The sequence below is a fragment of the Misgurnus anguillicaudatus genome, chromosome 13 (assembly GCF_027580225.2).
Source record: "Misgurnus anguillicaudatus chromosome 13, ASM2758022v2, whole genome shotgun sequence".
Taxonomy (NCBI): Eukaryota; Metazoa; Chordata; class Actinopteri; order Cypriniformes; family Cobitidae; genus Misgurnus; species Misgurnus anguillicaudatus.
Genome location: NC_073349.2, coordinates 19,875,319 through 19,888,023, shown reverse-complemented (window position 1 = coordinate 19,888,023; position 12,705 = coordinate 19,875,319). Strand labels below are relative to the sequence as shown.

The 12,705-nt window shown below is 37.3% G+C and overlaps 2 protein-coding genes across 2 annotated transcripts; one reads left to right on the top strand and one right to left on the bottom strand.

The window, feature by feature from the left end:
• Nucleotides 1–485: 485 nt before the first annotated feature.
• Nucleotides 486–3,783, bottom strand: ptges3a (prostaglandin E synthase 3a (cytosolic)). Its single transcript, XM_073875319.1, has 7 exons — nt 3,630–3,783; nt 3,449–3,518; nt 3,244–3,342; nt 3,064–3,153; nt 1,886–1,942; nt 1,671–1,698; nt 486–1,510 (listed from the first exon to the last, which is right to left on the bottom strand). Exons 1-7 carry the CDS (start codon nt 3,743–3,745, stop codon nt 1,491–1,493), a joined length of 480 nt encoding a protein of 159 aa, XP_073731420.1. The 5' UTR covers nt 3,746–3,783; the 3' UTR covers nt 486–1,490.
• A 1,625-nt stretch (nt 3,784–5,408) lies between these two features.
• dtx3 (deltex E3 ubiquitin ligase 3) lies at nt 5,409–12,590 on the top strand. The gene is made up of 5 exons (XM_055188233.2): nt 5,409–6,233; nt 6,402–6,449; nt 9,025–9,833; nt 10,027–10,244; nt 10,681–12,590. Exons 2-5 carry the CDS (start codon nt 6,437–6,439, stop codon nt 10,754–10,756), a joined length of 1,116 nt encoding a protein of 371 aa, XP_055044208.1. The 5' UTR covers nt 5,409–6,233; nt 6,402–6,436; the 3' UTR covers nt 10,757–12,590.
• The last annotated feature ends 115 nt before the right edge of the window (nt 12,591–12,705 follow it).

Genomic DNA, 12,705 nt, shown 5'->3' with positions numbered 1-12,705 from the left:
AGTAATAGGCTACTTAACTGGTCACAATGACTAAACACTTTTAAAGGCTAAATAATGTGTAACACTGTTGAAATTACACAGTAATGAAATGTTTAGGTAATTAAATCTTATTATGGCAACACTGTTGCATGTTTACAAATAGAAAATACAATTTATATCCGGATTTCCCCAGCCGAAATTTTATCAGGGAAGCACAGTTTTTGTATTCATATAAAATAAATATTACGCCTATAATTTCAATCATTAAAACACAGGTTAAAAAAATCTAGATTTTTACCAAAGCAAAATGTGAAAAGCTTAATAGCTGTTCAAATAAGTGAAACAAAAATAAATAACTAAAACTTAAAGATCAGATTGATGCCAATAAAACAATGCTAATATGCTATATTGTATATTCATAGAAATTATAATTTTATTAAAGCCCCATAACACAACAATCCTCTTATCTGAATAATATGCAAAAATAAACCGAGAATGGCAAAGTGTTGTTTATAGAGACAGTTTATTAGAAATATGTAGACAAAAACCTCACTGCATTTAACAAACTTAAATTTATAAACCTAAAACTGTCAGGTCACAACATTACTGTTTTAATCTTTTAGTCACACCTGCATTGATATTTAGAGTGCAAACACAAATTGGTCATCTATTGACAAGTTATCCTTTTGTTCTGTACAGCGGTGAGGTGTATGCCTTTATTTACTTCTCTCGACGTATATGGAAGAAACCAGTGTACAATTGCCTGCTACACATCTAAGTGTGATACAAAACAACAAATACTAATTGACAACCTGAAATAATTTTGGAAAGCAGCGTGTACAGACATGACTATGTACTTTGAACATTTTGGATTGATAGAAACCTATCTGAAGGTCAAAACGGCAGCTAAAACACATAAAACAGGTTTACAGATGAAACACTGCAAGGGATTTGAATATGCTCATTCCAGAGGCAGCAAATGTTTTGGATGGCATTTGGAAATAGAGAAGCATATGCATTAAGACAATGCTTGCTTCACTCACGCACAGAAATTTGAGCCTCCACACACACAAAAAATAGAATTAAATAAAATGTACAGTTTGACAGAGGTCATGTCGGCAAAAAAGTGTTGATAAAGTCATTTACATCCCTTTTCCATTAATACGAATTACAATGTATGCGTAATAGGATGCAAAAACCCCACTGACACAGAGGAAAACGCCCAAGACTGTAAAAGCCATTTCTGAGTAAACTGAGCATTGATGGTTTCCACAATACATTATGGAAAGCTCATAACTGTCCATGCAGAATATAAAATAAAAGTGTATATTGTCGAGGGGTCATCAACACAATAGTAAAAAATTCATCCCATGTGACTTTCTGCAGAAAGACCTTGAAAAGTGTTTCATAAATGATGCAGTTTTTAAATGGCTACCAACTCAAACCTAGTCTCTCTTCATTTAACTTAAGTGAAATCCTTGCTTTCTTCTGTATGATGATTTTTTGTTCCTTCACTCAAGGTCTGGCATTTCTGAAAAAAAAAAAATCAAAGATACAGTTACTTTATGATACTGAGAGATTCACTGTAAAAGCTAATATTCTCACAATCCTTCTCAACACACATTAGCTCAAGTCCTTTACATAATCAAAGAGAGGAAGACGAAAAAAAAGTTCACAGAGGGAAAACTTACTTTCATCATCACTATCCGCAGACTCTTCCTGAAATTTAATATACACACAGGTCAGACACAGAAAGTTTGTAGATATGTAAATCTCAAGACATTTAGATTGTTTTTGCATTCTTAGTTTATACATTTATCTGTTGTATGTAATTGCTTTACAACATATTAATCTGCATTTTTTCCTGGTCAGCTCAAAAATACCATAGGCGGATTTTTTCACTTACATCATCTGCACCATCCACATCTGGTAGGTCATCTTCCCCACCCATGTTGTTCATCATCTTAAAAAAAAAAGAAACAAGAAAGTGATGTGATTGTCAAGTATGGTAACCCATCCCAGTAAGTATTAAACACATGCACTGCAAGTCATGAACACACACACAAAGCAGTGGGCAGCAATTCACTGCAGCACCCGGGAAGCAACTGGGAAAAGGTGCTTTGCACAAGAGCGCCACAGTTGCCTTCTTCCGTACCTCTAACTAATAGGCCACGACTGCCACACACACAAACTGTCTAAACTCACCTAAAGGATTATTAGGAACACCATACTAATACTATGTTTGACCCCCTTTCGCCTTCAGAACTGCCTTAATTCTACATGCCATGATCCAACAAGGTGCTGAAAGTAGTCTTAAGAAATGTTGGCCCATATTGATAGGATAGCATTTTGCAGTTGGCATGATGGATCCATGTTCTCATTCTGTTTACGCCAAATTCTGACTCTACCATCTGAATGTCTCAACAGAAATCGAGACTCATCAGACCAGGCAACATTTTTTTCAATTTTCAACTGTCCAATTTTGGTGAGCTCATGCAAATTGTAGCCTCTTTTTCCATTTGCAGTGAAGATGAGTGGTACCCGGTGGGGTCTTCTGCTGTTGTAGCCCATCCGCCTCAAGGTTGTGCGCGTTCTGGCTTCACAAATGCTTTGCTGCATACCTCGATTGTAACGAGTGGTTATTTCACTCAAAGTTGCTCTTCTATCAGCTTGAATCAGTCGGCCCATTCGACCTCTAGCATTAAGTCATTTTTGCCCACAGGACTGCTGCATACTGGATGTTTTTCCCCTTTTCACACCATTCTTTGTAAACCCTAGAAATGGTTGTGCGTGAAAATCCCAGTAACTGAGTAGATTGTGAAATACTCAGACCGGCCCGTCTGGCACCAACAACCACGCCAAGCTCAAAATTGCTTAAATCACCTTTCTTTCCCATTCTGACATTCAGTTTGGAGTTCAGGAGATTGTTATGACCAGGACCACACCCTTAAATGCATTAAAGCAACTGCCATGTGATTGGTTGATTAGATAATTGCATTAATGAGAAATTGAACAGGTGTTCCTAATAATCCTTCAGGCGAGTGTATATGCATTTCAGGGAACATGAAAATATTGAAACAACACCTCTGAAAAGCGGTCAAAACTGGACAATTCTTCATCCGAGTCATCCTCCCAGTCTTTCCAGTTATTGAAGTCCACACTGAGCCAATTAAGCTGCACAAAAAAATAATGAGAAAGATCATTAACATGAGTGATCTCAAGAATGAATTTTACATATAAATGATTTCAACAAGTAAATTCTACCTTCGTTTTCTCTTTTGTTAACCTCGGCCAAGATTTGCCAGGTTCTGCTTTTCTTAGACAGCAAAACACAGACCTGTCTGTGCGCTTGTGTTTAGACCCCTGCAAAAGATAACAATTATTTAAAAGAAAGGATACAATAAACTATGCAGACCACCTGAACTTTGGGCTTAAACTTTGAGATGTTTGCATGAAGTGAAACACTTACATTTGGGTCAATGGATTCAAATAGTTCTACTTCATTATGGTGTTTCGCGTTATCTATTCCACCAACACAACTAAAACAAAATAACAGCATATTTATTACATTATAATTACCAATCCAAAAATTAAATTACACTGTGACAAAGTAGGAAATCCTTTCTAACTACTGTAAGATGAACACATACCTGAAATCAAGCTTTGTTTTGTCAAATTTAACTTGGACGTCTTTGCTGTCTTCTATACAGAATTCAATGAAGACAGCTTCTCGTCTGTCATACCACTTGGCAGATGCGTTCTGCATGTTAAACAAATAAAATTAACCTGTATATTGAAATCAGTATGCAGAGCTTAAGGCCATACCACACCTTAATATAACATTTAAATAAAGTGATTTAATTTAAGATGGGAATTGGCAAACATGTCTAAACAAGAAACCAACTAAGTGAATGTATTAAAGCAACTCCCAAAACTTAATTTATTCTGCATGCACTTTCCAATGCTTCAGGAAAAGTTGTGGGAAGGACTGGTGAGTGACACCCAATATTCATTTGATCATTTTGACTGGGTATTATTCATTGCAAATCACTTTACAAAACAAAGATGTCTGTGCAGGAGGGGCTGTTAGGGGCGGAGCAACAATGACGTTACCATGACAACACCTGTATATCTTCTGGCAGGTTAATGCACAGCGCTACAAACACCAGCAACTAGTGTACACAACCTAAACTATGTGGTTCACCAATATAAAAAACACAACTGCAAACCAAACCATTGCAATTACATTATGTTAATGCAAAATGGCTATTAATGCATACTATGCTGGTTAACTTGTTGATCCTGCAACGTCATGCATCCACAATATTATTTAACCCCTTTCGTTTCAGTAACTACAACTGGTTATTAAAATTAACTTGAATCCAGCTGGTGTCGTTATATTATATATTATGGTCTAAAAATTGGAAATAATTAGTTTTAGTCATTTGAATAAACTATAAACAGTAACTAGAACACAAGACTGCTGTAAGTTAATACACATACGTTTAGATCTGCTGAAAAACATTCTGGACAGGATTAATGGACAACATTTGTTAGTTATATCAAATCAACATCCTAAACCTGGGACATAAATTCAATGCATATTATTTAGGACATAAATTCAGCCTTAAGCATAACGACAACAAGCACCCTGTTAGCCTTGGTGAATCGCATAAGGCTTAATCCAGGGTGTGAACATTTGCTTGTAGATTCTACTGTAATGCAAACTAGTGTTTAACTAGTAAACAGCCGTGCATGAGTCAACTAAGCTGAAGCTGTAAAATGTTAGCAGTGCAAGAACTGAAGGCCTCATCTATCTGATGCTAACTAACTAGCCAAGCTACGCTGTGAGAACAATGTGCACTGTTTCCACCGCTGTTAACTAGTTACTGTTTTAATGCAACCCAATATATTGTGCTCGAGAATAATCTTAAAAAAAAACTCAAATTAAAAATTCAGTCTGATTTGCACACCAGAATTGCCGTTTGCCTGTCAGTCGCTATCCACACATTGGCTAACTAGCTAATAAGTTAGTGCATCCTCGTTACTGGCAGTAAAGCTTACATGTTAATATCTTCTTTCAGTTTTCACCAAAAATCTGCGTTGTCCCTCTCGCCTCTGTTAGCGTGTTGTATCTATGCTGTCAATCCAAAGCCAATGCATAAAGAAAAACGCTAGCTGCTTGGTCAACCTGCACGAGAACAGCGCGTGCCTGCGTTGTACTCACTGGCGCGCGGTGACGCATCCTCCCAACGTTTCTAGCGACTTCTGCTGCGCGCTCTGCGCCAGGCGCGCACCCCGAGCAAATGCGTCTCTATGGTAACGCAATTCTTGCTCCGCCTCGATGGTACAGCAGGAAGCCTACTGATGCAGGACCATTGTAGTACCTGTGATTATATGTTTTTTTCTTTTTCAAACAAATACAGACAAAATAGAGCAAGAGAGTAAATTAAAAATAATTATAAATAATATTATTCGAACATAAAAGAAAGTGACAAACTATGTACACATAAAGTTCTTAAATACAATCAGATAAGATGCGTTCAGTGTATGGCATCAAAGTAACGCGAGAGCGATTGCAAAGTCGTGCTTTGGAATCGCTCTCGCGATAGTTTGATATCATATGCCGATCGGTCTGCGCAGAAGTCGAATACACTTAATAAAACCACAAAAATGTAGATAACGTAGTTTTAAAACAGCGCCACTAAGCGGCTACATTAGTTTCCAATCCAGTAAAACTACACAACGATTGATTGTGTGGTTTTAAAGAGCGCCACACAGTGTTCGCAGTCTGTTATCCGTCTCAAACCAACAGTCACAGACTACAGTGACGAACTTCCTGCCTACATGATCTTGTAATCATAGGATTTTCCTTTAGAATTTACTGAAAGATAAACTATGTGACAACGAAGCACAGCATACAGACGATGACTTTGTGTCGCAAAGGTGCGGAAGGGGAAACATTTTGCTCGTGACAGTCAAAAATGCTCTTTGTATTCGTGGTGGCTTGCTTTGGCCAAGGACGGAGAACTGGAACATCACAAAGAGAAGGAGCTAGTGTATTGATCGGCATGTGTAAAATGATCAAGAACAGGGATATCTGAACTTGGGTAGGATATCCCAAGTAAAAATTCGCTAGAATTGTCATCGCTTTTAAGGTAAAATCAATGCAGCGGTCGTCTTTTGAAAGGAATTCTCCAGTTGCAGTAGGTTCCCTATACATTCATCTCTTCTTCCGGCAGTTACTACAGAAGGTGAATATGTTATTTCATTCACACAATAGGCTTTATGACAATGTTTTCCCCGTTGTTGTTCTTATTATTATGCAAGTGCCTGCGCTAAAGCAGCTGCATCCTGTTTTTCATGTATTTGCAAAATAAACAATGTCTTGATTTAACTAACATTTATATTTTCTAAACCAGGGAAACAGGCCTGTTACTGCAATTAAGAGGAATTTATGGGATCACAAGGTATTTTTTTTTTAAGAAATGTAATTGTTGCAAGCACCATGTGAAATGTGTAAGCTGGAGCAGATAGTGAGAATGATTCTTTGTTTAAACAGTGAACACATATTTTAGACTCTGCACAGCCTGTTGGTGTTATACGACTTGGCAATATTCAAAAGAAACTATATGGTCTAGAATATTCCCCCTTTTTGCCACAACAGTCTATTAGGAATAGGATACAAAAATTTATTACACGAACTAGGCTATGACTAAAGAAGAGAATCACTTTTTAAGAGATTAAGAGATGGGTGGTTGTAAAGGATGCGGAGATAAATCTGACATCTGAGAAAAATGTTTTCCTGCAGCGTGTCTTTTCAGGTGTGAAGTATTGTGAAGTCACGCAGGCTTGACTCATTATGCCTATTACTCACCATAAATGTCTGTCGTTACAAGAAAATGGGCGAATTTATTACAAGCACAATAACATAAAAGGGTAAATGTTTAACATAACTGTAATTAGATATGACATATTAAGCAGTCACCCCATGTGTGACGTTATACTTAACCTAAAACTCTATTATACTTCTCATTAACTGAGATAGTAGAAATAAGGAATATTTGCACATCGTACATTTTTTTAATAAACACACATTTTACTGCATAAATATACATTTATACATGTATACATTTAAGGTCAATCTCTGAAAACAGAAAACACAACATGTGATTGTATTGTAGAATATATGAAGAGCTCAGATGCAAAAGCCGCTAAACAACACCTGTGTGCTCTCGGCACGTATTTCATCAAATTCTTTCGATTTGAATACCCAGCCTCAGGTCTTACAGAAATACTGGTTTGTTGGCAGAATCCGTTAAACGCCACATTGATTTTTCAGCAAAGTCCTCTAAGCTACTGGTTCCCAACCTTTTTTTGGGTGGGGGGCCCTTATTACATATATAACAATCTGAGCCCCCCAACCCTCTACATTTATCTTTCCGCTTGATTTTACTGTGTTACATTGACAAGCATGTTGAGATGGAGAGAGTAAAATTCGAATAATTATTTTACACAATAATATTTTAACTACCATATCTTGGCATTATAAGCATATAATTTAAAAAAAAAAATTCATACAATTATTAGTGGAACATTTTATTTATATTTCTAGACATTTCCTGGAATAGAGGGCATTGATGTCACTTTTCCACGTGACCATGCCGGAACTCGCCCTGTTGATTGGCAAATGATTCAACAAAATGGCTGGTTTTCATAGAGGCTGCTGCGTTGACTATTATCAGGTTAAATTGAATTAGTTGGACTTGGATAGCAGAGGTGGACAATACTTAGTTACATTAGTTACATTTTCCAAGCATCTGTGCTTTATTAGGGTGTTTGTATTGGGAAAAACATTACTTCACTACAGTCTAAAGCATAGAATTAAACTGTGTATTCTTTAATATTGCATATTAAAATTTATTTAATACCTAATTACATTAAAATTGTGTAAATTTTACTTGAGTAAAAGTATGTTAATGTACTTACATATTAAATGTAAAACAAAAACGTATTATTAATGAAATGTAATAGAATAAAAATTATGATAATATGCTTTGGAATGTATGTTTTCCAAAGAAAAACACGGATAAAATATAAAAACATGAAAAATACTTTTAAGTAGAACGTAAAACCTCTGCTTGATAGTGACCCTAGCAACTTATCAACCCACCTGTGGTCTGTGGACGTTGGAATGAATGATCAATTTACTTCTCCTTTCGCGTTTTTTTTGGCAGTCTGTTAAACGATAGCTCCGAATTCTTGTTAATCTGTTAGTACAGTCTATCGCACAACAGCTGTTTCCCATTTTGAAGATGTTTTCACCGTGTTATCGCCGATGTCACGCTGTACTCAAATGCTGCCGCTCTGTCTTTTGCCACTCAGTGGGCATAACTACAGCACTCTCGCTGACGGTGACGTCATGTGCATACCCTCTATAGACATTTTCTGGAATAGCGTTTGTAATGCTACTTCTTCTGTGGCACAAAGGGAGTTTCTGCATGAGAGCGCCCCCTGGCTTTGGGATGTGCCGGGATTTCACTGTAATTCATTCAAATTCATTCATTGAGAAAACGGACATTTGCATGATTACTCGTTACAGCCCTATTCCCATTAAAGTAAATTACTGAACCTAAATATGAAAGCCTTGTGCTTATTTACAAGAAAACATGTCATACGCTCTTAGATGGTTTTGCAACTGAGCTCTTAATATAGAGAAATAAGCAAATAACTAGAAAATCGACAAACACTAAATAATTGCATATTAATGTGTTAGTCATTTTAATGACATTTGCAAACTGATGCAATTTTAAAAACAAAGTTTCTTTGTCTGGCTGAATAGTTCCCTAAAAACCTTTAAAAAATTAATCCACAGAACCAATATTTTGCAAAGAAATAGTAATGCAAAAATTTTAAACAAATGGTTCTTTACATAAACTTTGACTTAATAGGTTCTTTGGGGATTCACAAATGCTTCTTCTATGGCATTCTGTAAAGAACCTTTATTTTTAAGAGTGTGTGCAAACTGATCTCTTTCTCTCCCAGTTTCATCTGATGAGATGAGTGTGCGTGCGGGGCAGGGCAGTGACGAAGTACTGGTGTCGCAGGCGGTGTGGGATTACCTTGCAGCCGCTGGACGGTCCTGGTTGGTTGACTTCGAGGATAAGCAGGGACTGAGTGCAGACATCATCCGACGTGGGGAGCGTGGAGGCTGCTGCGCCGTGCGGCTCTCCCCAGTAGAGGGCGGCAGCAGGGCCAGAACTGGGCTGACGGAGGGGCCAGTATCTCCTCATACTCGCAAAGCTTTTATAGACTTATGCCGCTGTGCCCGGAAAGAGATGACCAAACAGGAGGCAGCTCCTAAGAGAAAGCGTTCTCTGTTACCCTGTGTGACGGCGATGGAACCCGATGGGGAAGGGAGCTTGCTGCCTCCACTCCCTCCTCAACCACGTCGCTCTCAGAGACAACAGCAGAAATACAAGAAAAATGCAGAGGTGGAAAACTGCATGGTTTTACCCATGCAACATGAAGCCGCGGCAAGAACCGGGCCGGAATTAAACGGCGATCAGTTAAAGGAAGAAGAGAGCACCATTTGCTCTATCTGCATGGGGGAGATTGCAGAAAAGACAACTCTTGACAAATGCGGCCACACTTTTTGCCGGTCTTGTTTAGAACAGGCGTTTCAAGTAAAGAAGGCGTGTCCTGTGTGCAGGCTGGTGTACGGTCAGCTTATCGGTAACCAGCCAGCCAATGGGAGCATGATGGTGGAAAGAGACCAAGACCTAGAGTTGCCTGGACATGAAGGTTACGGCTGTATATGCATCATTTACAGTTTCCCTCCAGGTTTCCAAGCGGTAAGTTATGCTCGCAGCCTAAAAAGAAAAGCAGTGAGTTTTACATTCTGATCACTTCTTTAACAGAGACCCTAAATCCGATTTCATTATCCAGCACATAAAAATGCACAGTCGAACTGTTTGTAATTAAGCACACAGTTTTATTGCTAAAGAAAATGGCTTGTGTTAACCATTATGTTTTGAATGATTTCAGCAAGAGCATCCTAACCCCGGAGTAAGATACCCAGGCACAGACCGTGTGGCATATCTACCTGACAGCCCTGAGGGAAATCGCGTTTTACGCATGCTGCGTCGGGCGTTTGAACAGCGCCTTATCTTTACCATAGGCACCTCCATGACTACCGGGATGCATAACGTCATTACCTGGAATGATATCCACCACAAAACCTCCATATGGGGCGGACCACGCTGGTATGCAATTTAATACTTGCTGACCAAATCATTTCTTTAGATCCTTTGAAATTGATCTCAACATGTACAGTATGCCTCCATGAACTTTATGTAAAATGCAGACCGCTTTTGTTAGACTACTTATATAACTGAAGGCTTTATTTAGCTTTTAGTTCTTTTAATATGAAATGGCTCTGAAATGAAATATGTTTACATTTGCTTTTTAGAAAATATGTTTTGTGCTATAAAGGCCACCATCCTCAAAAATGAGCTAATAATATTAACCGAATGGCATTGCTATATTATACATTCATCAAATACTTTTACAGACCGTTCAGAAATACCGTTTTGTTGGAGTCAGATAAAAAGTGCTCTTTTACAAGAAAACATATCAGATGCACTTAGCATCTGAGCTCTTCAGTTATATTATATTATAATTTTTATGCTCTTTCTTCAGCTTTGGTTATCCAGATCCTACATATCTTGTGCGGGTAACAGAGGAACTGCGAGAGAAGGGAATAACAGCCGATTGACCGTTTCTACGTAGCATCTGAGATGTTTCAAAAGGATGACAAATGTGTGCACTTGACCACAGTCTCTTCATAAACTCACTGTGTCGGATCAAGCCACAATCATCTGCTGCAGCATTGGATCAGTTAGGACACTGTCACAATGTTTAACGGTATCATTTTAGTCTGTGTCTTCAGCTTTGTTTCTTGGTTGACATGACTGAAGGCAGTGTTTTTCCATACACTTTTCTTTGGCACTTTACCAAAACATATATTTTAAAGGTACTCAGCTAAGTTAAGGTACCCACTGCACTGCTAAAATGTGAATGTACACATTTATTTATCTGCAGTATAACTTTCTTTTCCCTCATTCAGGTGAGAACCAATTATTAGGCCTCCTATATCTACGGTTCTTCCATCCACATTATGCTTAATGGCCTCATCACATTAAGGTAACATCTGGATGAGGAAAAATTAAGGGGAAATGGCATAGCACAGCTAAATGGGTACAGCTGGGACAATCCCATACAACCTTTTTTTCTAGGAATCAGCACTAAGAGGCACTTTGCTATGGAGGTAATCTTTGTATTATGAGAATTTAAAGTGGATTCTGCCTGATCTTCCAGAGTGGTTTTTGTGGGCCTTTTTAATTATAAGGTCCTGGTTAAAAAGATGCTTTGATTTCAGTCCTTTCTGACGTCCATTTTCCTTCATTCCTAGAAAATGCTGCCGTTTTTCAATTTAATATCGAGTGCATGAGAATTGTTTTTGTCCTTTTGGTGTTCGCTTGAGTTCTCTTGTATTTGTATGCTGTTTACTGATTTTTTGGTTTGTTTTACATTGATGTCAACACTTCTGTCACTTATAAAATGATAAAATGATGTCAAACTGAAAGGGCGTGTATAACACTTAGACCAAACTAAAAAGCATTATAGCTCTTTTTTGTGTTTCTGCCTCAGACTTCTAGATAAGCCTAGCATTGGGTTTATTTTAAAGGAAGATAAGCTAATTTTTCATGCAGAGTTAAAAACAAGACTTCAATTACAAAAGAAATGGGTACATCTTACAAAAACTTGTCAAGGTCACAAAATTTAAAGTTATACTTGGGATTACTGAAGCCTAATTTTAGGCCATTGCATTTTTGCTATTATGGTTATGACAAATGCGGTGAAAAGGTGTGCAGCAGAAATATCACGTAAATTATATTACAATTTAAAAAATTTCTTAATTGCAAAGATGATTTAATTTCATATTTCTTTTTAGTTTCTTTTGATTGTGAAATAAGCCCAGGTGTGGTCTTGACAGATTTTGTGGGATTCACCCAAATGTCTTATATTTCTGCTTTCATTAAGCAAATGATCAGACCTTTTCATTAAAAAATGATTGTGCCTTCTACCAAAGGTCACAGCCTGTTATAAATGGTACTCTGTACTCACCAGTTTATACTTATTGCAGTATTTCAGCTTTAAGTCCATCATACTTAAGGGACGGATTATTAAGCATAATATTATTTAACACAAACCAAACTGTATTTACGTTCTGTTAAAAGCGTTTGTATTGTGTGCAGTATCATTAAATGAAAAGAGTATCATATTTGAGTTTTCGTCACCCCCACCATTTATGTTATGAAGGACCAATTCAATCAGGATTTGTTGGACTAAAGTGTTCCTGTCATGCAAAATTCTATGCACTCAGATTTATAAAATAAACCTTTTCAGATGACTGATTGTTCAAAGTAAATAATTTGCCTTTATAGTTGTGTTGATTTGTATTACATTATTAAATTGTATGCTACAATTAAAACATGTGCTTTACATTTTCATACTTGAATAAAGAGGTTCAGTTCTGTTACATTAAATTGTTTTTATTTTACGCTTGACACATTTAAGATGCAATTTGCTCTTAGGTTGCCTCTGTGTTTTTTCTGAATCTTAAAACTAGGATAGAGGTCTTCGAATGGATATTGGCTTTGT